This window comes from Nerophis ophidion, linkage group LG19 (genome assembly GCF_033978795.1).
Source record: "Nerophis ophidion isolate RoL-2023_Sa linkage group LG19, RoL_Noph_v1.0, whole genome shotgun sequence".
Classification (NCBI taxonomy): domain Eukaryota; kingdom Metazoa; phylum Chordata; class Actinopteri; order Syngnathiformes; family Syngnathidae; genus Nerophis; species Nerophis ophidion.
The window spans coordinates 11,330,373-11,357,098 of NC_084629.1; the positions used below are offsets into that span (position 1 = coordinate 11,330,373).

Genomic DNA, 26,726 nt, shown 5'->3' on the forward strand with positions numbered 1-26,726 from the left:
GGGTGTGGCCACAGGTGTTTCCGAGGGAAGTCACGCAGCTGCAGCAGGATATAAGCTCCGCTGATGTCTCCGGTAGGAGCCGACTTAATATCACAATTTTCCCATACAAAAACTTGCTGGTTGACGTAGAGAAACATGTTTGCTTAACCGCTGTGTGTTAAAGCTTCACAACAAACAAAGAAACACCGGCTATGTTTCAGTTGCTAAAGGCAACTGCAATCCACCGCTTTCCACCAACAGCATTGTTCTTTATAGTCTCCATTATTAATTGAACAAATTGCAAGAGATTCAGCAACACAGATGTCCAAAATACTGTGTAATTATGCGATGAAAAGAGAGGACTTTTAGCCGTGAGTGGGGCTGGGCTGAAATGTCCGCTCCAACCAATAACGTCACAAACACACGTCGTCATACTCGTCATCATTCTGCAACTTTTTCAACCGGATACCTCGCGGGAAATTTAAAATTGCAATTTAGTAAACTAAACCGGTCGTATTGGCATGTGTTGCAATGTTAATATTTCATCATTGATGTATAAACTATCAGACTGGGTGGTCGGTAGTAGTGGGTTTCAGTAGGTCTTTAACTTTCTCATGTAGGGTGCGTGTATGTCTAGGCCATGCATGTATTTTTTTCTTTGGATTAGGAAAATAATTTAATATCGATTTTCTACCACTTGTCCCTTTTTTATTTTGTCTTCTTTTTGGTTTGATAATGAAAAACAAAACACATCGTTATCCATTATCCAAATGTATTAATGTGTTTATTAAAACAACGTGTGGAAAACTCTTCTCTTTATTCCACGTTCATGTATAGACATGTAGGTAAATTGCACTCGCGGGGTGTCTCTTTTTGAAATGAAGTGAACTATATTTATATAGCGCTTTTTCTCTAGTGACTCAAAGCGCTTTATATAGTGAAACCCAATATCTAAGTTACATTTTAAACAAGTGTGGGTGGCACTGGGAGCAGGTGGGCAACGTGTCTTGGCCTAGGACACAACGATAATGACTAGGATGGCGGAAGCGGGGATCGAACCTGCAACCCTCAAGTTGCTGGCACGGCCGCTCTACCAACCGAGCTATACCCCTCCACCCCCCCTCACCGGTGCGTCGGTAAGGTGGGCAAGGGTGTAAAATATAGTCAGGAATAGTCATGGATGCAAAGGATTCTGGGTATTTGTTGTGTTGCGTTAATGTGTTACTGTGAGGATGTTCTCCCGAAATGTTTGTCATTCTTGTTTGGTGTGGCTTCACAGTGTGGAGCATATTAGTAAGAGTGTTAAAATTGTTTATATCACAACCATCAGGTGTACTCTGTATGCCTTGCAGTCGTGTACATGTGTTTGCGGAAGCTGCATACAACATGTTGCTGGACTGGCAAGCAGCTTGCACATGTTGTAGAAGGCGTCAAAGGCAATGGCTTCATAGCACGCCCTTATTCCCGTTATCTGGATGAGCAACAGCAAATAATCGCGAGAATGGTTGCGGCTCCCATTGTTATCTTTACTCTGTGTAACAGGTCAAAATAGCTCTTTTTGGGGGATAAAGGTTGCCGACCCCTGATATATAACAACGGGCGGGTGGCGGGCGGTTGCGGTTTTGATAAAATGTTGGTTTGGGTGGATGACGACATTAGTGATGCGGTTGCGGATGATATAATTGCATATCCGCGCATCTCTATCACACACACACAAACACACGAGGTGAGGCGGAATTATTCTCTGAATTTGACCCATCATCCTTGATCACCCCCTGGGAGGTGAGGGGAGCGGTGGGCAGCACCGGTGGCCGCGCCCGGGAATCATTTTTGGTGATTTATTTCCAGTTTTGGTGATTTAACCCCCAATTCCAACCCTTGATGCAGAGTGCCAAGCAGGGAGGTAATGGGTCCCATTTTTTAAAGTCGTTTGTATGACTCGGCCGGGGTTTGAACTCACAACCTACCGATCTCAGGACGAACACTCTAACCACAAGGCCACCGAGTAGGTTACTTATGACGTATGGACGTCACGTGGTGCATTGACAGTTACCTGCTCTTCGACGAACTCAAGGAAATGATCCACCTCGGACGCCTTTGTCCTTACTCTGCGATTATCAGAGAGCTGGTTGCGTCGCATGAAGCGGGTACACCAAGAAGGCCCGCCTGCGAAGTCGTTGATATTAATCTCTTTGGCCACGACCAAGGCGTGGAGACGTAACTGCGCCAAAGTCAGGCTTCTCCCGGCAGCGCGTTGTTCGAGCACCCACTCGATGAGTCTTTTCTCCAGCTCCGGCCATCGCGGTTTCAGCCCGCGATTAGCTTTCTTCGTTTCTTTCATTGCAGCGAGCATGTCCTTTGATTTTCGCCAGTTCCTGACCATTCCCTCACTCACTCCAAACATTCTTCCTGCTGCTCGATTGCCGTAGACGACGGCATATTTGACTATTTCCAGTTTGTAAGCTGCACAATAAGATTTCCTTTTGGCAGACATTTTGTTTGTGTTGGGTCTTCGAAGTCCTTCTTCTTTGTGTTTTACGGCGTTGGGCATCCAGCTTTAATGGTTCACTACTGCCACCTCCTGCCCTGGATGTGGCCTTACTTCTTATTTTGATTGTAGTCGAGACATAAAAGGTGAATACCTTCACCTACTGCAATGTTTGTCAACCCTTTTGAACCAAACCACATTGTTTTTCCATCCATCCCCTTCACTATTGTTGTGTGCCAAACGTGTCACTTTTTAGTTAACTTATTAGCAATCTCGGCCTAATAATACACCAAAAAAGCGTATTGTCTTTTTTCTGCCTTTTAATCCCATCCATCCATCCATCCATCCTATTAACGCAATTATCACAAATAAAGCGCAAAATACTAAAAATCCCTGAAACACAGCAACATACTGTATTTTGGGCAGCTTGTCCAAATAATGTTACTCTCGCAATTGCACAAATGGACATTAAAAATCCAGTTACAGGCTACAGAAGCTAACAAGTCCACCCATCCATCTTATTCGAGGTCGGGTCGTGGAGGCAGTAGCCTAAGCAGGGAAGCCCAGACTTCCCTCTCCCCAGCCACTTCGTCCAGCTCCTCCCGGGGGATCCTGAGGCGTTCCCAGGCCAGCCGGGAGACATAGTCTTCCCAACGTGTCCTAGGCCTCCTACCGGTTGGACGTGCCCTAAACACCTCCCTAGGGAGGCGTTCGGGTGGCATCCTGACCAGATGCCCGAACCACCTCATCTCGCTCCTCTTGATGTGGAGGAACAGCGGCTTTACTTTGAGATCCTGCCGGATGGCAGAGCTTTTCACCCTATTTTTAAAGGAGAGCCCCGTCACCCGGCGGAGGAAACTCATTTCGGCCGCTTGTACCCGTGATCTTATCCTTTCGGTCATAACCCATAGCTCATGACCATAGGTGAGGATGGGAACGTAGATCGACTGGTAATACCGGTAATCCACTGGAGATAATGTTCCCAACGTGTCCTGGGTCTTCCCCGTGGCCTCCTACCGGTCGGACATGCCCGAAACACCTCCCTAGGGAGGCGTTCGGATGGCATCCTGACCAAATGCTCGAACCGAGGAGTTCAAGTACCTCGGAGTCTTGTTCACGAGTGAGGGAAGAGTGGATCGTGAGATCGACAGGCGGATCGGTGCGGCGTCTTCAGTAATACGGACGCTGTATCGATCCGTTGTGGTGAAGAAGGAGCTGAGCCGGAAGGCAAAGCTCTCAATTTACCGGTCGATCTACGTTCCCATCCTCACCTATGGTCATGAGCTTTGGGTCATGACCGAAAGGACAAGATCACAGGTACAAGCGGCCAAAATGAGTTTCCTCTGTCGGGTGGCGGGGCTCTTCCTTAGAAATAGGGTGAGAAGCTCAAAGTAAAGCCGCTGCTCCTCCTTTTAATCCCGCTCTTACTTTTTCATATCCTGTGTCCCCCGCCCTTAAGTCATACTTGCCAACCCTCCCGAATTTCCCGGGACACTCACGAATTTCCTAGGGCAACCAATCTCCCGATTTCCAGCCGGACAACAATATTGGGGGCATGCCTTAAAGACACTGCCTATAACGTCCTCGACAACCTGTCGTCACGTCCACTTTTCTTCCATACAAACAGCGTAACGGCCCAGTCATATAATATATTCGGCTTTCTACACACACACAAGTGAATGCAACGCATACTTGGTCAACAGCCATACAGGTCACACTGAGAGTGGCCGTATAAACAACTTTAACACTGTTAGAAATATGCCCTACACCAAACAAGAATGACAAACACATTTCGGGAGGACATCCGCACCGTAACACAACACAAACACAACAGAACAAATACCCAAAACCCCTTGCAGCACTAACTCTTACAGGACGCTAGAAAATAACTCCCCCTGTTACCATGAATTTATTTACGTGGATCCCAACCTAAACAAGTTGAAACACGTATTCGGGTGTTAACAATTAGTGGTCAATTGTACGAAATATGTACAGTACTGTGCAATCTACTAATAAAAGATTCAATCAATCAATCAAAAACCCTCTACCCCCCCACCTCAACCCCCGCCCCCTCCCCAACCCCGCACACACCAACCTCCTCATGCTCTCTCAGGGAGCGCACGTCCCAAATTCCAAGCTGCTGTTTTGAGGCATGTTAAAAAACATATTGCACTTTGTGACTTCAATAATAAATATGGCAGTGCCATGTTGGCATTTTTTTCCATAACTTGAGTTGATTTATTTTGGAAAACCTTGTTACATTGTTTAATGCGTCTAGCGGGGCATCACAACAAAATTAGGCATAATAATGTGTTAATTCCGGGATTGTATATATCGGCATCGGTTGATATCGGAATCGGTAATTAAGAGTTGGACAATTACGGATATCGGCAAAAAACCTCTACTTATTAGTTCACTTATTAGCAATCAAGCCTAATAATACACTGAAAGAAAGCGTATTGTCTTTTTTCTGCCATTTGATCCCACTCTTACTTTTTCCACTCCCGGGTGCCCAACACACAACACAGGTCATTATATCCTGTGTTCCCCGCCCTTAAAGGGGAACATTATCACAATTTCAGAAGGGTTAAAACCAATAAAAATCAGTTCCCAGTGGCTTATTTTATTTATTGAAGTTTTTTTCAAAATTTTACCCATCATGGAATAATATCCCGAAAAAAGGCTTTAAAGTGCCTGATTTTCGCTATCTTTAAATTCATCGTCCATTTTCCTGTGACGTCATTTAGTGATGCCAACATGGCGGATAGCACAGCAAGATATAGCGACATTAGCTTGGATTCAGACTCGGATTTCAGCGGCTTAAGCGATTCAACAGATTACGCATGTATTGAAACGGATGGTTGGAGTATGGAGGCAGATAGCGAAAACGAAATTGAAGAAGAAATTGAAGCTATTTGGCGAATAGCTATTGAAGCTATTCGGCGAGTGTCGCAGGGTATCCATACATCTCTGTGCCATGTCTGTCGTGGCAACGCCGGTAAAATGTGCAGGAGCAACTTACATCCGTCGATTGGTAAGTGTTTGTTTGGCATTAAATGTGGGTGTTGGGAAAGGCTGGATGCAAATATAGCTACAAATGTACATACAGCTAGCCTAAATAGCATGTTAGCGTCGATCGTGTGCTGAAAATTCTAATTATCCTGAAGGAACTCTCCTGACGGAATAAATAAAGTACTATCTATCTAATCTATTTAATTAGCTGGCAGTCATGCCGCGACCAAATATGTCTGATTAGCACACAAGTCAATAACATCAACAAAGCTCACCTTTGTGATTTTGTTGACTTTATCGTTGGAAATGCATCTGCTTTGAGTGTCGCAGGGTATCCATACATCTCTGTGCCATGTCTGTCGTAGCATCGCAGACCAAACGAGGGACCTTCGGATCTTTTGACACTGGTGCAACTTGAATCCGTCAATTTGTAAGTGTTTGTTTGGCATTAAATGTGGGTAGAGGGAATGGCCGAATGCAAATATAGCTACAAATGAGGCAAAACGATGCAATATGTATAAACAGCTAGCCTAAATAGAATGTTACCATCGATTAGCATGCCATGCTAATCAATGCACACTCCACGTAAGTCAACTTGAATCCGTCCCTGATCGTGTTGTTACACCCGCCAACAACACACCGACGATGCATGATGTCCCCAAGGTACGGAAAACAGTCGAAAAAACGGAAAATAACAGAGCTGTTTTGACTCGATGTTTGTAATGTGTTTGAGAAAATGGCGGATTGACTACCTAGGTGATGTCACGTTGTGACGTCATCGCTCCGAGAGCGAACAATAGAAAGGCGTTTAATTAGCCAAAATTCACCCATTTAGAGTTCGGAAATCCGTTAAAAAATATATGGTCTTTTTTCTGCAACATAAAGGTATATATTGACGCTTACATAGGTCTGGTGATAATGTTCCCCTTTAAGTCCCCCTTACAATGGTTCCGGTATTGTCCTGTGACCCGAGTAAAACAAGACATGACGGACACCACCAGCAGAAAATGTTAAAAACAAAACTCAATAGCCTATATTGACAATATAAAGTTGTTCTCATCAAATACTTGAAGCCATTGTTCGAAATTACTTCAAACCACAACATTCTCTTGTCTCAAAGTAGGCTTACAAAGCAATGAGCTACCTGCTGCCACCTACTGGTATGGAAGAGTATTACCACAACTATGGAACTCTCTACCTGACACTTAGAAAAAGTATGCCTGCACTTGTCACTTTCAAAAAACAAAATTGTGGCTAGTTGAGCAACAATCGTGTTCCCATGTTTAGTTTTTACTAATTGTTTATTTTATCTAGTCTGCATCATCTGTAGCATCATCTGTAGATGATGCTACATATGTAAAAAAAGAATAAACCACATGATGTTAGTGCACAAGTCGAGGGAAATTATCCAACTACATAAATAACATCCTGTAATTTAATTTTGATATTATTTTTTTATCTTGATGGACTGAAAATTAACACTACTGAGTTAGTTGACTGATGAACATTATCACATAATTTATTCAGAAAGTATGAATAATGACAAATAAAGATACAATTCTATTAACTGCAACATGTGCGTGCAAAGAAAACAACAACAACAACATCATTAATTTTTAAACAAAAAAAAATCTATAGTTTATCTTTAAGTTATCGTGCCGTTATTTTACCAGACCGCCCCACTAGGGAATACATTTTTTCCATTCGGCCCCCGGTCTAAAATGAGTTTGACACCCCTGCACTAGAACTACAACTAGTTCGGAACTAACAATGTTCAGATTGTAATCATCCAAATAAGAATAGCAGCGAAGTAGAAAGCCGTCAACGTTGTGGCTCTGTGAGTGGATGAAGGCGGCAACAAGCAAGCTAGCTAGATGATGTTAACAATGCTAACGAGCGAGCTTTACAAACAATAAATGAGCAACTCAGTGCGGCGTTCAGGCAAGACGAACGGCAAGTACCTGCGGCTGAGGTGAGAGTTCAACAAATTTTGTTTAGATCATATTTTTATTTTATATTTCCTTGGTTTTCTGTCATCTTCATTACTGTCCTATAATGTGGTCTGCTACAACTAAGTCTGACCTGAACAAACTGCAACTTATTCAGAACAGAGCGGCTAGACTGGTACTTAAATGTTCTTTGCGCACTAATATTTCATTTATGCATTCACACCTGTCCTGGTTGTCTGTTTAACAAAATATGGATTGTAGTCTCCTTATGTTCTTTAGAACTATCATATTAGACAAATCGACAGATTACTTTTACAAAGAGTGTTTAAAATCAACAAACACACATATTCATGACACTAGGAATGCCAGGAATGGCCATTTGGCACTTCTTGCTCCCAGGACCAATTTCCTCAAACATACGGTCATGTATAGATGTATATCATTCTGGAATCGATTGCCATCACACATTAATCTCTCACAAAGCAAATTGTCATTTAAGATAGCTTTGAAGATACACCAATTGCAGCTGCCCACATGATGTAAATTTTAAATACTGGGTTCAACTCGCTTTTTTTTTTTCTTATGTTGTACTTTTCCTTTGTACAATGTTTGGTAATGTATGTATTCTTTGTATTTTTATCTTGTATGCTCCTATATGGACCACAGGAAGACTATCAGTCGCCTTGGCGTCAGCTAATGGGGATCCATTCAATAAAAAATAAACAATTGTAGTGGGTTTACATTATTCACCACATAACTTTTGTTATTGTTAGAGCTTTGCAATCGGACTGGTTCTCACGGGACACATTTCCGGTGTTCGTTTTTGCTCTGAGAAGCCACAGATATATAAGTACTTCTCAAAGTCGGAATGTTGTTAAAACAATATTCTCCATCTTTTGACACTCCTCCTTCCACTCCCGTCCTTACAAGCTATAACGTTTCATAAAAAAAACGCGGAAATTACATTTTGACACGAAAAATAAAAGAGGATTTCCACGTTTTCGGGGACATTTCATGTGCCTGTAACTTATTATTTGTGTAACTAACCGAAGGTATTTTGAACTATAATTATATATTTTACTTATTGGTTCATGTTAGTCAGCTTGAATGAGGTTTAATTGCATATTTTGACATATAAATAGCACCTGAGTACAAGCCAGAGGATCTGTCAAACTATGAAAAAAGCACGACTTATAGCTTGAACAATACGGTACATTCTTACCATAGATTTTCTTGTGAGCTTCATCTTGTCCTCCCTCTCTCTGTAAGATACAAAACATAACGTTAGTGGGCAGAAATTATACTCGTTACCAGTTTACAAGTTTCGTGCCACCAATAATCCATTAAAAATGTAAGAGACATCCTACTTTTGTTTGTAGGTTTTTCGATATGATGGCTGGTCATCATCTGAGTCCTCAGGTTCCTCCATAACCTCGCAGCTCCTGGTAAAGATAAAACATGTGATGAGATCATGGGATAAATTAATGACTGGAATCTAACTGCAAATTATGGATTGAGAAGTAACTAATGTGCTTTTTGCAATGAACCCTTATTCAAATGAATGTGAATCGAAAATAATTTACACCAAGACAAATGAAGGGCAGGAATTTCAGTTTATGGATTTAGACTGTAAATATTGACAATAAACAGCACAGATGAGGCTGAATCACGTGGGTCAACATTTATGAGACTATCATTAAAAGCTTAGATACTGCCATGAAGTCCTCCAAACTTTCCCGGTCAGAAAAGTGTGCTTTTTATAAAAATAAAAAAAAACAGTAGGAAAACCAATGTGGGGCTCATTTAATCGCACATAATTTTACCCTAAAAAGCCTGCGCATACTCTTTTTTCCATTCTGGAAAAATTCATAATGAAGAGTCCTAAAAGTACAAGAATAACTTCACTTTTTCAAGAAAATATAAAAAAATTGTAATTTCAGTGAGCGATTATCGAAAGTATTTATTTTAAGCACAGCTATTATTTTATAATCATAATAATCATAGTAATAATCAAAAATAAACTTCTCATTGACATCCAAATTTAGATTTTTTTTACGGTATGTATTACGACTTTAAATTGATGTATAATTTTCAAGAATCGATTTTGATTGGCAACACTAAATTGCCCTTAGTGTGTGAATGTGTGTGTGAATGTTGTCTGTCTATCTGTGCGATGAGGTGGCGACTTGTCCAGGTTGTACCCCACCTTCCGCCCGAATGCTGCTGAGATAGGCTCCAGCACCCCCCGTGACCCCAAAAGGGACAAGCGGTAGAAAATGGATGGATTTTGAAAAATATATAAAACATTTTTTTTCAATTTTGTTTCAAGAACCATTCTTTGAATTAGAAACATTACAACGATTATCAATATTATTATTATTTATTCTCTTGCCTTTATCAATTATTGGTTTTCCTTTATATTTACAATTTCACTTAAAAAGTATTGGATTATATAAAACCCCAAACTAGTGAAGTTGGCACAGTATGTAAATTGTAAATAAAAACAGAATACAATGATTTGCAAATCCTTTTCAACTTATATTCCATTGAATAGACTGCAAAGACATGATACTTAATGTTCAAACTGGTAAACTTTGGTTTACCAGTTTGAACATTACCTCATTTACCTCATTTGGAATTTGATGCCAGCAACATGTTTCAAAAAAGCTGGCACAAGTGGCAAACAAGACTGAGAAAGTTGAGGAATTCTCATTAAAAAAATTATTTGGAACATCCCACAGGTGAACAGGCTAATTGGGAACAGGTGGGTGCCATGATTGGGTATAAAAGGAGCTTCCATGAAATGCTCAGTCATTCACAAACAAGGATGGGGCGAGGGTCACCACTTTGTGAACAAATGCGTGAGCAAATTGTCGAACAGTTTGAGAACAACATTTCTCAACAAGCTATTGCAAGGAATTTAAGGATTTCACCATCTCATCAAAAGGTTCAGAGAATCTGGAGAAATCAGTGCACGTAAGCGGCAAGGCCAAAAACCAACATTGAATGCCTGTGACCTTCGATCCCTCAGGCACTACTGCATAAAAAGCCGACATTAGTGTTTAAAGGATATCACTACATGGGCTCAGGAACACTGTCAGTAACTACAGTTCGTCGCTACATCTGTAAGTGCAAGTTAAAACTTTACTTTGCAAATCGAAAGCCATTTATCAACAACACCCAGAAACGCTGGGTCCGAGCTCATCTAAAATGGACTGATGAAAAGTGGAAAAGTGTTTTGTGGTCTGACGAGTCCACATTTCAAATTATTTTTGGAAACTGTGGACGTCGTGTCCTCCGGACCAAAGAGGAAAAGAATCATTCGGATTGTTATATGCGCAAAGTTCAAAAGCGAGCATCTGTGATGGTATGGGGGTGTATTAGTGCCCAAGGCATGGGTAACTTACACATCTATGAAGGCACCATTAATGCTGTAAGGTACATACAGGTTTTGGAACAACATATGTTGCCATCCAAGCAACGTCTTTTTCATGGACGCCCCTGCTTATTTCAGCAATACAATGCCAAGCCACATTCTGCACGTGTTACAAAATCGTGGCTTTGTAGTAAAAGAGTGCGGGTACTAAACTAGCCTGCCTGTAGTCCAGTTTACAATGATTTGCATTTCATTGTATTCTGTTTTTATTTACCATTTACCAACATGCCAACTGCACTGGTTTCGGGTTTTGTATGTCCTCTCAATTGCTTTTCAAATAAGTATTTTAAGTTTTGTATCACTGGAATTGGGTTGGAGTAGCTATATTTTCTTTTATTAGATTGACCAACATTCCGTGACTTTTGTAAACAACATTTTAAAAATACATTTATAAAATATGTCTTTAGGCCAACACTGCAGCTAAGATGAGCTTTTGTAACCTATAACCTGTTTTAAAAGGATGTTTATTGTAATCTATTAAACAGATAATATATTAAGAGAATCCTGTGGAATCGAAATCAAATTGTGAGGTGCCCAAAGATTCCCAACACTAAAAATAATGTTTGCAATATATTAAAAAAAAATCTAATTTGTTGTTTTTTCTTGTTAAGTTACACACTAAATTATACTATAATACTGTGATTACCTGAACTGAGGTTCGGGATTCATGTGACAGAACCAGCTGTCAGGCAGCCTGCTGCAGTCGACACCATCAGGAAGTTTGCGCCATTTCTGGCAACTGTCACATTGCACCCAGTTCTGATCTGGACCCTTACTGTGCACAAAAGAGAAACCTTTTAGAGGATTTAGGTGTAAAATACATCACATATCAGCCCACATTCGGAATCAGTCGGATGTTATAGTAGGGTAAGAATGATCCTGCTTCCCTCGTTTCTTTTCTTAAATGTGATTGCACATGTTTGCACAAAATCGCTAGAATTCCCTTCTGTCTTGAAATATTTCCTGTCGTGACCACAAAAGTGTTTTAAAAAAGCTTTAAAAATGTCTTCTCTAGTATGTAGTGGAATTTTTTTATGTGTAAACATCAAAATAGCATATTTGAGGAGCACCAACCAGATATCTGCCATGCTTCTGCCTGGGTTGCTTGTATTCATGTTGTAGTGGATTTGATTACAGTATTCGTCGAGTTTGATCGCCAAACTGATCATAGCTCTCCTGTAAAAAATGAAGCCGTCAATATATTTAAAGTACCAAAAGCTGATCAAATTTGAAGGAATGGCAGACACAATTTACCTGTATTTGTCTGTCTCTATAAAGCTTTGTTTGTTGTGTGTAGGGTCCAGAAAGTTGCACTCTATGACCCCGATGACCCCGACACCTTTGCTATTGGGCTGCAATAGCAAAATAATGTCAGGCTGTGCAACATTAGGCTTCTTCCTTCACAATTATTCTTTTAGTGTGTCATAAATACGTACAGTCAGACATTGAAACAAGGCTGTCGAAAAAAATGCAATCAATTGAATTAATCCAACACCATGATCAACCCGAGTTAAAAAAAATTACGCAATTAACACAAATACAGCGCAAAATACTAAAAATCCCTGAAACACAGAACATACTGTATTTTGGGCAGTTTGTCCAAATAGTGTTACTCTCACACATGCACAAATGGACATTAAAAATCCAGTTACAGGCTGCAGAAGCTAACAAGTCAATATGGGAAAACGCTAAACAGCACGTTGGCCCTTACAATGTTAAGTTTCAGGTAACAAAACAATCGAGCAACAAATTATTACGGAAACTCTGCAGAAAGGAGTTTTTTTGTTATTTTACTGAAGCACTTCCATCTTAAAATATCACATTAATTAAAAGAAAAGCAGTAACACGTCCACATTAAGGCTGATAAATATTTGTTTAGACAAAACACAGATGTTTTGTAACATGAACAAAGTGTTTTATAAACAAGTTACAAGCATATATACTGTACTTCCTTCTTCCTTGTGTCTCTTTGCTCATGCAAAATATAACACGATTAATAGAGATTAAAAATGAATGATATTAAATTGTGATTTATCAAAATTAATCCACAGCAACCATGTGATTAACCTAAATAAAAAATGTAATTGCTTGACAGCCCAAATTAAAAGAAAAAGGCATGAGCCCCATTACAAAAACACTAATCAAACATCTTCGATATCCTCCTCCAGCATCCTCTGCAGTAGACTAGGGATGTAACAATACACGGTATTAATGATAACAGTGGTAAAACTCCCAACTGTATTAAGTTCAAATGATAGAAAAACCGTGATTGATAACGGCACTTTGATAAACTCACAGACTGACTGGCACCAGCGTGCCATTTTAAATGCTAACGTGAAAACAAGAAACATTAACATTTTTCCCCATTAAGATGCAACATACCCCAATCTAAACTTAAATAAACACATTACAGTCGTTCTATAGTCAGAGGAATACGAGACAGAGGTGTTCTTACGGTGTGTTCAACCAACGTTGAACAGAGTCGGACGCCAAAATGCCCGCCAAGGCTAAAAGAATAGAAGTTTAACCATGAAAACAGATAAAATAGTAGGAATAAAACATGATCAGTAAAGTATAACAAACAGAAAACATGCAAGATAATGGGTTTTCTATCAGTGTATCTATTTAATTTAGTTATTATAAAAAATAACTTGTTCAAAAGATTTTGATGTAGTGCATTTTTTCAGCACATTCAAAATATACCACGAGAATAAAGAGAACCGTAATCATTTTGGTCACGATAACTGTTAGAATAATTGTTTCTAAATTATCACAAAAACTTTGTGTTACATTGAGGGTCTGGTGAAAAGACAAAAGCTGCCTTTGAAACCTACCAAGAGTAAGGCTCGTAAAACTCCATTGTGTGGGGGGAAAGCAAGATGAAGGTGTTTCTGTTTTCTCTCATGTATGTAATCAACAGAAAGATATTGTTCTAACCCAAGGACTTCAAAGCGGAGAGATTGCAGGATCTGCCCAATTTCCAGGTGAACTCTTTTTGAACTATTTTATGGACCTCTTTTTAAAGTGTTCTACGAACGTCTTTTTGAACTATTTTATGGACCTCTTTTGAAACTATTTTATAAAGTCTTTTTGAACTGACCTTTTCTGTGAATTGTTTACAACCTTTTTGCGACCTTTGTCCTTTGGAAATAGCTGTGGCCATGTGGTCGGGGAGGGTCCAGAATTAAAATTAAGCAGGCGTGCAATCTTTTCGCAGAGCGTGTTGAGATACTGTACAAGGGTACAGTGTACAGACGACTCTCCTCAATGTTGAGTCCAAATTGAATTCTGTCTCTGTTTGGTTATTTGCCTCTTGGGACGGCGTGGCGAAGTTGGGAGAGTGGCCGTGCCAGCAATCTGAGGGTTACTGGTTCAATCTCCACCTTCTACCATCCTAGTCACATCCGTTGTGTCCCTGAGCAAGACACTTCACCCTTGCTCCTGATGGGACCTGGTTAGCGCCTTGCATGGCAGCTCCCGCCATCAGTGTGAATGGATGAATGTGGAAATACTGTCAAAGCGCTTTGGGCTCCTTAAAAAAGGGGTATAAAAGCACTATACAAGTACAACCATTTTTTTTTGCCATCAGTGTTTGAACCTGACAATAATGCTGCTAAAAAAATTTAATATCGTTACATCCCTAGAGTGGACATTTGTGTTTTGCACAACATGGCTATTTTTTCCCAGAAATGTGTAATTCAGAAGAAATAGACCAAACAAAGGTCCACTGCAGAGGATGCTGGTTCTCCGGAGGATATGACAGGAGCACTCCGCTGTTCTTAACAAGGACTCACCTTAAGCTGACAGCCTATACGCTCATAGGCTTTAATGAGTCGGTTCTTGTGATACATCATGATGCCGTAATGGTCTTTGCTTCTGGTGTTGTAACCAAAAATAATTGGCACTCGTTTGTTCTAATGACAGAAGTGAAGGAACAAAAACTAACATAATATTGTCGCTCATAGGAAACCAAAGAGAAAGCGCTTTGTTGTAAATAGAGGATACAAGGAAGTTGGGCTTGTAGTGGTCCTTTTTGCTCTGAGCCAGACTCTTGGCGATCAGCTGAGTTTTTACCTTCTGACCTCGTATGACCACTTGCATGTGAGGCTTCAGATACAGAATACTGCAGTAGGCCTGCACACATTGAAAACATGCATTCCATACACATCATTCTGACTTTCACAATTTTCTGAAACCATTGAAAAATCCTTTAAACAGCAGATTGGACAAACTCATGAATAAAAGTGGAACACCAGCAGACAACCAATAGGGATACATTTCAACATTGATGGCATACATCGCAATTATGGAAGAAATAACCAATGCAATACATCGAAAACAGAGTGTTTTTGGACATAGAAAAAGTATTTGACACAATTGATCCTAATATCTTAAAGGGACCTATTATGAAATGTGTCTTTTCTCACTTATAAATGTTGTTCAATGTTGCATACATGTGTAAAACAATGCCGCAGCATCAAATTATAAGGTTCATCCATTTGGCCATGGGCTTGCATGCAGTTTTGGATGCCTCTATTCAAAGGGTTTTGCAGTCTGGCTACATCGTGACTTCACAGCGAGGTTGATGTACTCATTTAGACTTCAAGTAACACTCTCAGCCAGAGAGGGAGGACCTAATCTTCCGCTGCTTCAGGCCGTGGAGAAACAACAAACGGTAAGATCAAGGATTTATTTTAATATGATTGTGGCATGCGCAGAATAACATCGACATGTGACATGCATAAATATACATAATCACGTTTTTTTTTTATGCAGCGCTAAATCGATTAAGTGTGCCGATGTACCTAATGTGACCGGGTGATTCTATCAAACTTTTTTTAGGTTTATTTTCGACCGTGTTTAGAAAAAAAACTGTGGCGACGACTTCAAAATTTATTTTTAAACAGTGTACATTTAAAGATCTTGCAGACATACTTTGATTGATTGATTGAAACTTTTATAGTAGATCGCACAGTACAGTGCATATTCCGTACAATTGACCACTAACTTGTTTAAGTCAGGGTTGACGTTAATCAATTCATGGTAAACTCAGGTTATAAAAGGGACTGTTACGCAAAATATACAGCGACGCATATCCAATACATATTATCCAGACCTGAGGTTCTTAACTTGTTTGACCTCAGGGCCCAACTTTTCCAATAGAGAAGGGGCCAGGGCCCACTTAAAAATTAACACTGAATTAGTACTCTTACTCAAGTTTAATCATATTCAATACTTTGAAATTCAACGGGATAAACGTTGATAAACGATCTGAAACAGTGTGTCAATCACAAGGCTCATCATTAACACTTCGATCAGGGTGAAAACAAAAATAAATACCAGTTAACATATAATGCAAAACAAGGGACACATAAAAACTACAGTCACACAGTGCTAAAATAAATACATTAGAACTAAATTAATCATAAATAATAATAACATACGTTTCTTAAATAAACAATAGATACAATTGAAGTGCAAAGTAAAATAGAGCTAAACCACTTTACATTTTCTTTAGAATTTACTCATAAAGACGACAGCTGAGACACAGACTTGGCCCTATAGTTAAGAAGCACTGATCTGTTCTAGACTACAAGGAAGTGTTTTAAAAAATGTAGATCAAAATGATCATAAGTATCCTTTAAATCAGGAGTCGGGAACCTTTTTGGCTGAGAGAGCCATACCAGCCAAATATTTTAAAAAGTATTTCCGTGAGAGCCATTTAATAAATGTGTGCAGTTTTAAGTAAGACCAACATTTTTAGAGTATAATAAGTCTCATATTCTTTTTCATAACATTGTTATTCTGAAGGTAACCAAAAATAAATAAAATACTTTTACCATTAATGCGACTTCTTGAACAGGTGCGGTAGGAACCGGATGGATGGATTAAAATGCATGAGGATGTTTTATATTTTGAATGTTATTTTTGACACTGTGATTACCAGCAGAATTATTCATTACTTACAGTGTTAAGCAATGTCAGCTAAAATTTATCTCAGAGCATGGTGCAGTCATCAAAAGAGCCACATCTGGCTCTAGAGCCATAGGTTCCCTACCACTGCTACTTAACCAACAGGAAGCAATACGTGAAGCTAAGTGAACACACATGTACAGCTTTGTATATATCAACATTGAGACCAAAATTGTTAAATAAATTTCAATTTTTTGTGTTACAAATTTACCACAGGAAGTAGTGTTAATGATACCAATATTTTGGTACCGGTACTAAAATTATTTTGGCACTTTTCTAAATAATGGGGACCACAAAAAAATTGCATTATTGGCTTTATTTTAACAAAAAACTTAGGGTACATTAAACATATATTTTGTTTATTGCAGTTACCGAGGATGTCGTAGTGGTTTGTGCAGCCCTTTGAGACACTAGTGATTTAGGGCTATATAAGTAAACATTGATTGATTGATTGATTGATAAATATAATAGTGAATATACTAGACAACTTGTCTCTAAGTAGTAAGTAAACAAACAAAGACTCCTAATTACTCTGCTGACGCATGCAGTAACATATTGTGTCATATATCATTCTATTATTTTGTCAACATTATTAAGGACAAGTGGTAGAAAAATAATTATCAATCTACTTGTTAATATCTGCTTACTTTCTCTTTTAACATGTTCTGTCTACACTTCTGTTAATATGTAATAATCACTTATTCTTCTGTTGTTTGATACTTTACATTAGTTTTGGATGATACCAAAAAATTGGGTATCAATCCGATATCAAGTTGTTACAGGATCATACATTGGTCATATTCAAAGTCATCATGTGTCCAGGGACATATTTCCTGAGTTTATAAACATAATATACATTAAAAGAAATATTTTGTGATGCCAAAAAATATGGACGTAATCATAGTAGTATCGACTAGATACGTGCCTGTACTTGATATCATTACAGTGGATGGTAGCTGTAGATCCACCCATGGCGTTTGTTTACATTTTGACGTCGGTGAGGTACAGTGTGTAGTGAAGCAAGTTTAGCTATTCCTTGTCCTGCAGGGATGATGCTTTTAAGAAACTTAATTTATTTGTCATCATGGAGGCGAGGATCAGTGATTTAGAAATAGCTAAAACACTGCCCACGGCGGATTGACTATAGCCGCTAGCTAGCTAGCCATGTCTTAAAGCACCTCTTCCTGAGGGCGTTTCAGTATTATAACTTCACCTTTATCGTTAGTTTTTAGGCTAAAATGCGCCCATTCTCCCTTTTCTGTCTACACACTGTGTCTGCTTGTAGGTACTCCGTGATTGTGTGCCGCCGAACATGCTCGTCTGCTCGTAAACCAGCAATGTCACGACGTGACTTAGACGCGGTATCAACGTTTCAGAGACGGTATCATACCGAAAATTATTAATTAGTATCGCAGTACGAAGCTATTACCGGTATACCGTACAACCCTAACAGGAAGTAAAGAAAAAATATGTAAAAAATTGCTGTGATGCAAAGGGGTAGGATTAAACACGCTTTGATTTTTCCTACTCCTCTTTAGACATTTTATAATGAGAAACTGGAATTATGTGATGCACCATAACGTAACTGTATGCATGTTTGAAATAAATTAAAAACATAACAATAACCATCATACACATGATACTCAGCTTCGCCATTACAAGACATAGGAATATGATAATAAAGCATGAGGATTCATCCCGAGGCGAGACAGCATAACACAAAATGTTTCCTTACCCTTAGCGAGTATACACTCTGAGGTATGTGTGATGGGATTCTCTCACCAGGCTGGTTCAACGCCTCGTAGACGTCTGATGGAATTTGGATATCGTAACGGTCATTATGAAAGTCAAATTCTAAAGTGCCAGTTGATGTCCTGCCACAAGAGAGACGGATCAGTATTAGCAATGCATCAACAATGTAATCAACGGTCTGTACAGTGAACAAAGAAAGGAGACTATACAAAAGACTGTAAATAGATTGATTCAATTGGAAAACATCAAAGCACATATCTATGCATCTAACAAGACGGCAGCTCTGCTTCCTAGATTAGTACTGTAAAGAGTCAGAATCAGGAATCAGGAATCCCACGGTAAGGAATATGCAGTAATGTACAGAGGTTCTTTTATGAATGTATTACGGGGCTACTGAAAATATGACCAAATCTGCTGGGTTTAATGTATACATACAGCATGTCCTTTGGCAAGTTGCACTGCAATAAGGCGCTTTTGATAGCCATCCACAAGCTTTTGGCGAGCTTCTGGTTGAATTTTTCACCATTTTTCTTGACAAAATTGGTGCAGTCAGTTAAATTTGTTGGTTTTCTGACATGGACTTGTTTCTTTAGCATTGTCCACTCGTTTAAGTCAGGACTTTGGGAAGGCCATTCTAAAACCTTAATTCTAGCCTGAGTTAGTCATTCCTTTACCACTTTTGACGTTTGGGGTCATTGTCCTGTTGGAACACCCAACTGGGCCCAAAACCCAACCTCCAGGCTGATGATTTTAGGTTGTCCTGAAGAATTTGGAGGTAATCCTCCTTTTTCATTGTCCCATTTACTCTCTGTAAAGCACCAGTTCCATTGGCAGCAAATCAGGCCCAGAGCATAATACTACTACCACCATGCTTGATGGTAGGGAATGGTGTTCCTGGGATTAAAGGCCTCACCTTTTCTCCTCCAAACATATCGCTGAGTATTGTGGCCAAATAGCTCAATTTGTGTTTCATCTGACCACAGAACTTTCCTCAAGAAGTTCTTATCTTTGTCCATGTGATGTCAGATGAAACACAAATTGAGCTGTTTGGCCACAATACCCAGCAATATGTTTGGAGGAGAAAAGGTGAGGCCTTTAATCCCAGGAACACCAACCATTCCTACCATCAAGCATGACGGTGGTAGTAATTTGCTCTGGGCCTGTTTTGCTGCCAAAGGAACTGGTGCTTTACAGAGAGTAAATGGGACAAGGAAAAAGGAGGATTACCTCCAAATTATTTTGGACAACCTAAAATCATCATCCCGGAGGTTGGGTCTTGGGCGCAGTTGGGTGTTCCAACAGGACAATGACCCCAAACACACGTCAAAAGGAGTAAAGGAATGACTAAATCAGGTTAGTTTTAAGGTTTTAGAATGGCCTTCCCAAAGTCCTGACTAAAACCCCATTGAGAACATGTGAACAATGCTGCTGAAACAAGTCCATGTCAGAAAACTACCAAATTTAGCTGAACTGCACCAATTTTGTCAAGAAGAGTGGTCAAAAATTCCACCAGAAGCTTGCCAAAAGCTTGTGGATGGCTACCAAAAGCGCCTCATTGCAGTGTAACTTGCCAAGGGACATGTAAGCAAATATTAACATTGCTGTATGTATACTTTTGACCCAGCAGATTTGGTCACATTTTCAGTAGACCCATAATAAATTCCTAAAAGAACCAAACTTCATGAATGTTTTTTGTGACCAACAAGTATGTGCTCCAATCACTCTATCACAAGGAAATAAGAGTTGTAGAAATGATTGGAAACTCAAGACAGCCATGAAATGTTCTTTACAAATGTATGTATGTATAAACAAACACACACAGACACACATATCATTTTGTGTTGACCTTAGACACACCTGCGGAGGTTCCAAATTATAATGCGAGTGCCGGTCGTCGTGTGGGACCAGGTGGAGCTAATGGCACTGATCTCGGTCAGCAGGTCCGACTCCCTCTTGAAAGGAGAATATTGCAAGATGTCTTTCAGACTGGCTTTGTGTTCCTCTCTTACACGCAGTGAAGTGGACTGTCAAGGATAAAACTTGTACTAAAAAGTAAATCAAATAGAAACATCTATGTGCAAAAAAAAACACTTCCTGACATATAGCAAAAAAGGATATTGATTTTCTGGCCTGTATGCTCAAAGCAGGCAATAGGCACAATTATCTGTTGGGAGCTAATCTTTTCCAGGTATGTTTGAGAGAGCATCCCGACGCACGAGGTGTGATTGGACTTGGAAAAGACGATGGCGTCTTTCCCGAGACGCATGGATCCAGATTTGAAACCATTGCCATACATACCGATCGGCTGGATGCCATTCACAGCAACTTTCTCACTGTAGCCAAAGCTTGGAAAGGGAAATATGCACACACTGGAGTCACTTAACAATTACAGTATGTTTCACAAGGAACAGAACTAATGTCTCAACATTTTCAAGGAGCAAAGTGCTCACTGGCGACATTAAAGTATGTGTACCTGAGCATTTTATGCATCCCCTCATGATCAAGACCATTTCCATTGTCCATAAAAGTGAGGCATTCATTTCCTTGGATGATGGTCTTATCAATCCAGAACTGTTTGGCCAGGACATCTGGATCACAGGCATTGTCTGTCAAAAACAAAAACTGCTGTGTTCATTTATTTGAAATTAACACTTGTGTTCAGGGAATAAAAGAGAAGTGTGTTATTGTGGCAAACAGATTGCAAAATGCTAGATGTGTAACAGATGTACTGTTGCACTAACAGTCCTCAGCAGTGCCAGCAATAGCTTCTTCCAAAACCAAACTCTGGATGAAAAATTGCATTTTCACGACGTGTCACTGGGGAGCTGTGGTCTGTGGCATTAGTGTGGTTAAATCATAGCAGGCATCGCAGAATTCCGCTAAAATTGTTCCACATCCTCCTTCTGTTTGTCTTATTAGAGTTTCTTTGCAGAACCTTCTTCCCTTATGCCGAAGCAATTTGTGCGAGAGGGTAAAGACCTAAGGTATGACGCCAGCTTAGTTGACATTAGTTTATTTTCCAACAAACAGCACCCTTAGCACACAAAGGCACCACTGAATGGCTGCATGTTGCGTTCATACAGTATGCTTCCATGTATTAATGATTTATCTACTAATCTGATTTGTTTTGTGTGTTTAAAGTCCCAGTTCACATTCTCTTCCCTTAATTCAACTGTTGGCTATATGCTCTCTGTGCCTTGCATAATGCTATTGTGGTCATTTCAGCTTGTTTAGCTATGTGGGATTATGTGTGTAGAGCAAGAGAATGCTTCATACTAATAACAGCGCTGATAGCTGACAATAGTAGAAACTCTGAGCTCTAACAATCACCCATAACTCTCCACAGCTATTTTGTGTTATTTGAAGGGATGTATATTGTTAGAATTGTATCAATACTAATATCGATATTCCTTAGCGATACTGGTATTGATCGGTACTATATGTACAAGTAACTGGTGTAAATAGTATTTTATTAGCACAAGAGGTTGTACACAACTAACATCATGTAACATCTCACAGCATGGAAGTCTTAACACCTGTTTTTTAAATCTTAAACAAGTCAACTAAGTTCGCAGTGCAAGGTGCAAAGTTATGTCATCATCTTATAAGGACCATACAGATCTATCACTGTGTTTCTATTCAGTACAATTATGCTCAGCTGGAAATAATATTAATAATAATAATAATAATATCGACAGGCGGATCGGTGCGGCGTCTTCAGTAATGCGGACGTTGTACCGATCCGTTGTGGTGAAGAAGGAGCTGAGCCGGAAGGCAAAGCTCTCAATTTACCGGTCGATCTACGTTCCCATCCTCACCTATGGTCATGAGCTTTGGGTCATGACGGAAAGGATAAGATCACGGGTACAAGCGGCCGAAATGAGTTTCCTCCGCCGTGTGGCGGGGCTCTCCCTTAGAGATAGGGTGAGAAGCCCTGCCATCCGGGAGGGACTCAAAGTAAAGCCGCTGCTCCTTCACATCGAGAGGAGCCAGATGAGGTGGTTCGGGCATCTGGTCAGGATGCCACCCGAACGCCTCCCTAGGGAGGTGTTTAGGGCACGTCCAACCGGTAGGAGGCCACGGGGAAGACCCAGGACACGTTGGGAAGACTATGTTTCCCGGCTGGCCTGGGAACGCCTCGGGATCCCCCGGGAAGAGCTAGACGAAGTGGCTGGGGAGAGGGAAGTCTGGGTTTCCCTGCTTAGGCTGTTGCCCCCGCGACCCGACCTCGGCTAAGCGGAAGATGATGGATGGATGGATGGATGGAAATAATATTTATGTATGGCATTCATGTCCAGAGCACAGACCTTCTGCATGACATATCACACATCTATGTCAGGGGGATGCTGGGGCCTATCACAGCTATATCCGGGTGGTACACCCTGGACTTGTTTCATGTCTTATTTAATAAATGTCATCGGTGTTTGAACCTGACATCTGAACGCCTAGGTGGGAAACGCACGGCCCACCACTGCATACAGTACTGTACTAAACACATTGTATGAGAATCTAAGCTATTAAATTGTGCACATTGAACCTCAAGCTGGGCTCTCTAAAAACAGACTGAATGAAGGAAGACAAGACGGAGGCGTTCGAGGACCGTTTAACAGAGTAGGAGGCCACAACGCCCGCCAGAAATATTAAATAATACTTATAGATGGGGCTGGGCGATGTATCGATATATATGATATATCACGGGTTTGTCTCTGTGCGATATAGAAAGTGACTATATCGTAATATTCGAGTATACGTTCTCACGCAGTTGCTTTTAGCTGCGGGCATTCAGGCTCTTCTCACTCTTTCCTGTCTCTCCTCACAGACAAGCAGGCGCACATTCTTACATACTGTCACGTCATACGTCACATACGTGTCCGCACTCGCAGAGCAGAGAGGTAGCATACTGGGCAATGTTAGCTGCTAACGTAGCCGTACGAGAGAAATAAGGTGCGGATCTGGTAACAAATAAAGGAAGAGTTAATTCCCAATAAAAACTGCAGGGTTTTCATCGTCTGGCGGTGGTTTGGCTTCAAGTTGGAATATGTCGAACAGACAACCTTAATTTGTCAAGTGTGTGGGGGGGGGAGCGTTGCTATAAAAAGTAGCATTACTGCTAATATGTAGCATCATTTGAAAAGTGACTCGCTAGAGAATGAAGAGAATTTCATTACCTTAGTAACATACCACATAGTGAAGGACGAATACTATTTGATTTCCTAATATGCAGCTCATTTTTATTTGACACTTAAAATGTCTCTGACAATCTTGCACTTTATGTTTTGGAAATGACTTGAATGTTTGTGCCATTGCTTAATAACTTTAATAAATACCCTTTTGGTTAATTGACTTAGTTGTGATTTCCCTCTCTGCATGAAAGTTTAAAAGTAGTATATATTAATGCAGTATGAGGAACAATGTTTTAATGTATACACATATAATCATCATACTGCTGTGATTATATGCATCAAGTGTTCATTCAAGGCCAAGGCAAAATATCGTAATATATATCGTATATCGCGATATGGCCTAAAAATATCGCGATATTAAAAAAAAGCAATATCGCCTAGCCCTACTTATAGATTTTATTTGTTTTACACTTTTAATTTAAATAAAAATCTTAAAGTGCTACAATACATACCAATATTGAAAACAACAAAAGCTTAGCCATTAAATCAGAGAAAACACAAAGACTAAAACACTATCAGTGAAGCATAAACAAAAAGCATGCAAATTTAGGTGTCTATTTATTTTAGTTTATTTAGTTAAGTCTTAGTAAATTTGGTCAAAAGATTTCAGTGTGTATGTACTTTTGGAGCACATTTAACAATTCCACGATAACGATAACCATTATCATTTTGGTCACAATATGGTTACATGCCTAAAAATAAAGCCTTTCCTCAGCTTCTGTATCTTTAATTTATATGTGTGTTAGTCAGGTGTTAACATTGTTTGGATTCCAAGTTATCTAGAATGCCAATTAATAAAGTGCAGACCTCGGCTGAGGCTGAATACATGAAAGTATAATTTGATTTAAAATGAACAAGGTAACAACATTACCAAGTTGCCATTGACAGCCACAGCTCTATCTAACGGATGTGGATGGTCACTGCGACACTTGGCCAATGCATACAGACAACAGTGATACATTTCTCCGTATTGATCTGGATCCGTGCCATATTTTAATAGGTTCTTTCAAAAATAGTTTTTTTGCATAATCTTGCTAACTAATCAACAAAAACCGCAACCTAAATATAACAATGATAAAGAGTTTACAGTCAGATATTAGCAAACGGTTTCATAGTAGCGTTTTATCTATCATGATTTTAACGTCAAAGCTGTAGCTGGCATTAGGATTTACAATAGTATTTTTTTAGCAAAATTACTCCAATGGTTTTTAAAGCCTGTGACGGTTTCCAGTGATACAAATGTACATTTACCTATTCATGGATGTTGACTCACCTATGAGCTCGGCGATGGCGCTGAAGGGCCAGGTGTGGCTGGTAGAATTCGTATGAAGAAACTTAGGACAAAGCTGCATGAAGTGAAGCAAAACAATTACTGGGTTGCAACCACATGACCAACATGCCGACCCCCACCCTTAGTTCAGGTTCACATATGAAAAGCAAACATTGAATATGGTCACCATGTACAGATTATGAGCAAATAGGGATAACTCATGATTCAATTCCACTTTGATTCAGAATTGATTCTTCATTCGACACGATTCTCAATTCAAACCAATTCTAGCAATACATTATTGCGTGTAAAAAATATCCATCGATCCATTTTTTTACCGCTAGTCCCTTTAGGGGGCGGCAGGGGCTGGAGCCTATTCCAGCTGCACTTGGGCGGAAAGCGGGGTACACCCTGGACAAGTCGCCACCTCATTGGAGAGCCAACACAGATAGGCAAACATTTACACTCGCATTCACACACTGGGGCCAATTTAATGTCCCTAAGCAACTTATACCCAGGTGCGAGTTATGATAAGACTTTTTCAAAACAAGACGTCAGGATTCAAAAGCTCCTCTTGGATGATCTGCTTTAAAAAGAGATTCTTGAAAATGTTCAAATGATTTAGAATTGTAATAAATAAGAATCCCACTTTGGATGGGAAACAATTTTTCCAGCATCCTTAGTGGCAGATATCATCAAAAAAATATGTGAATGTTATAGTGTGGGTCCACACAACCTTAAGAAAAACATTTTTAAGATTTTAAAAATTCAACAGCTATCTGGTTGACCACATTTTCTTCCGCACTCTCAGGGATTAATTAGAAGTACAAAATAATGGAGGCACATATTTTTTTTAATCTGGATGGCTTCACAAATAAAGCATTAAGCCAAGAAAAAAAAGGTATATGTATTTGTGTATCAGCAAATATATATTTGATGGAGATTTGAAAGGGGTTCTCTTTTATGTGCATTCTAAATGATGACAAACTGCGAGCAAGAGGCGGCTTACAATGCAGATAATGAGAAGTCTGTTTTTCCGCCTATAAAGCCCTTTAAAAGAAAAACATCCAAAAACCACAAATGACGCCCCATTTACATACTGTGACCTGCATATTTACCAAGCTATAGCAACACTGTTGTAGTAGGCGCCAACACAGACACTCTACTGCAGGGGTCCCCAAACTTTTTGACTCCAGGGCCGCATTGGGGTAAAACTTATGTATATATATATATATATATATATATATATATATAGATATATATATATATACATATCTATATATCTATATATATATATATATATACATATCTATATATCTATATATATATATATATATATATATATATATATATATATATATATATATATATATATATATATATATATATATATATATAATCTCTTAATTGGATTATATTATATATATATATACACACACACACACATATATATACAGTATATATATATATATATATATATATACACACACATATATAAATGTGTGTGTGTGTGTGTACAGGTTATGGGTTATACTTGTATAGCGCTTTTCTACCTTCAAGGTACTCAAAGTGCTTTGATATTATTTCCACATTCACACACTGATGGTAAGGATTGAACCAGGAACCCTCTCCCAACATATATACGTATATATACAAGTGTGTGTGTGTATACAGTATATATATA

At 39.4% G+C, this 26,726-nt stretch overlaps 1 protein-coding gene across 2 annotated transcripts in view; it reads right to left on the reverse strand.

Moving 5' to 3' along the window:
- Window positions 1-26,726, reverse strand: part of morc3a (MORC family CW-type zinc finger 3a) — a 53,938-nt gene that overhangs the window by 18,053 nt on the left and 9,159 nt on the right. For both annotated transcript variants that reach the window (XM_061879149.1, XM_061879150.1), the window contains 12 exons: window positions 25,046-25,118; window positions 21,063-21,195; window positions 20,708-20,934; window positions 20,447-20,603; window positions 18,573-18,711; window positions 14,870-14,998; window positions 14,659-14,778; window positions 12,119-12,216; window positions 11,939-12,040; window positions 11,511-11,639; window positions 8,796-8,870; window positions 8,651-8,690 (listed from right to left, as the gene is read on the reverse strand). In XM_061879149.1, the coding sequence (XP_061735133.1) occupies window positions 8,651-8,690; window positions 8,796-8,870; window positions 11,511-11,639; window positions 11,939-12,040; window positions 12,119-12,216; window positions 14,659-14,778; window positions 14,870-14,998; window positions 18,573-18,711; window positions 20,447-20,603; window positions 20,708-20,934; window positions 21,063-21,195; window positions 25,046-25,118 (1,422 nt within the window). The remainder of the gene's footprint in view (window positions 1-8,650; window positions 8,691-8,795; window positions 8,871-11,510; window positions 11,640-11,938; window positions 12,041-12,118; window positions 12,217-14,658; window positions 14,779-14,869; window positions 14,999-18,572; window positions 18,712-20,446; window positions 20,604-20,707; window positions 20,935-21,062; window positions 21,196-25,045; window positions 25,119-26,726) is intronic.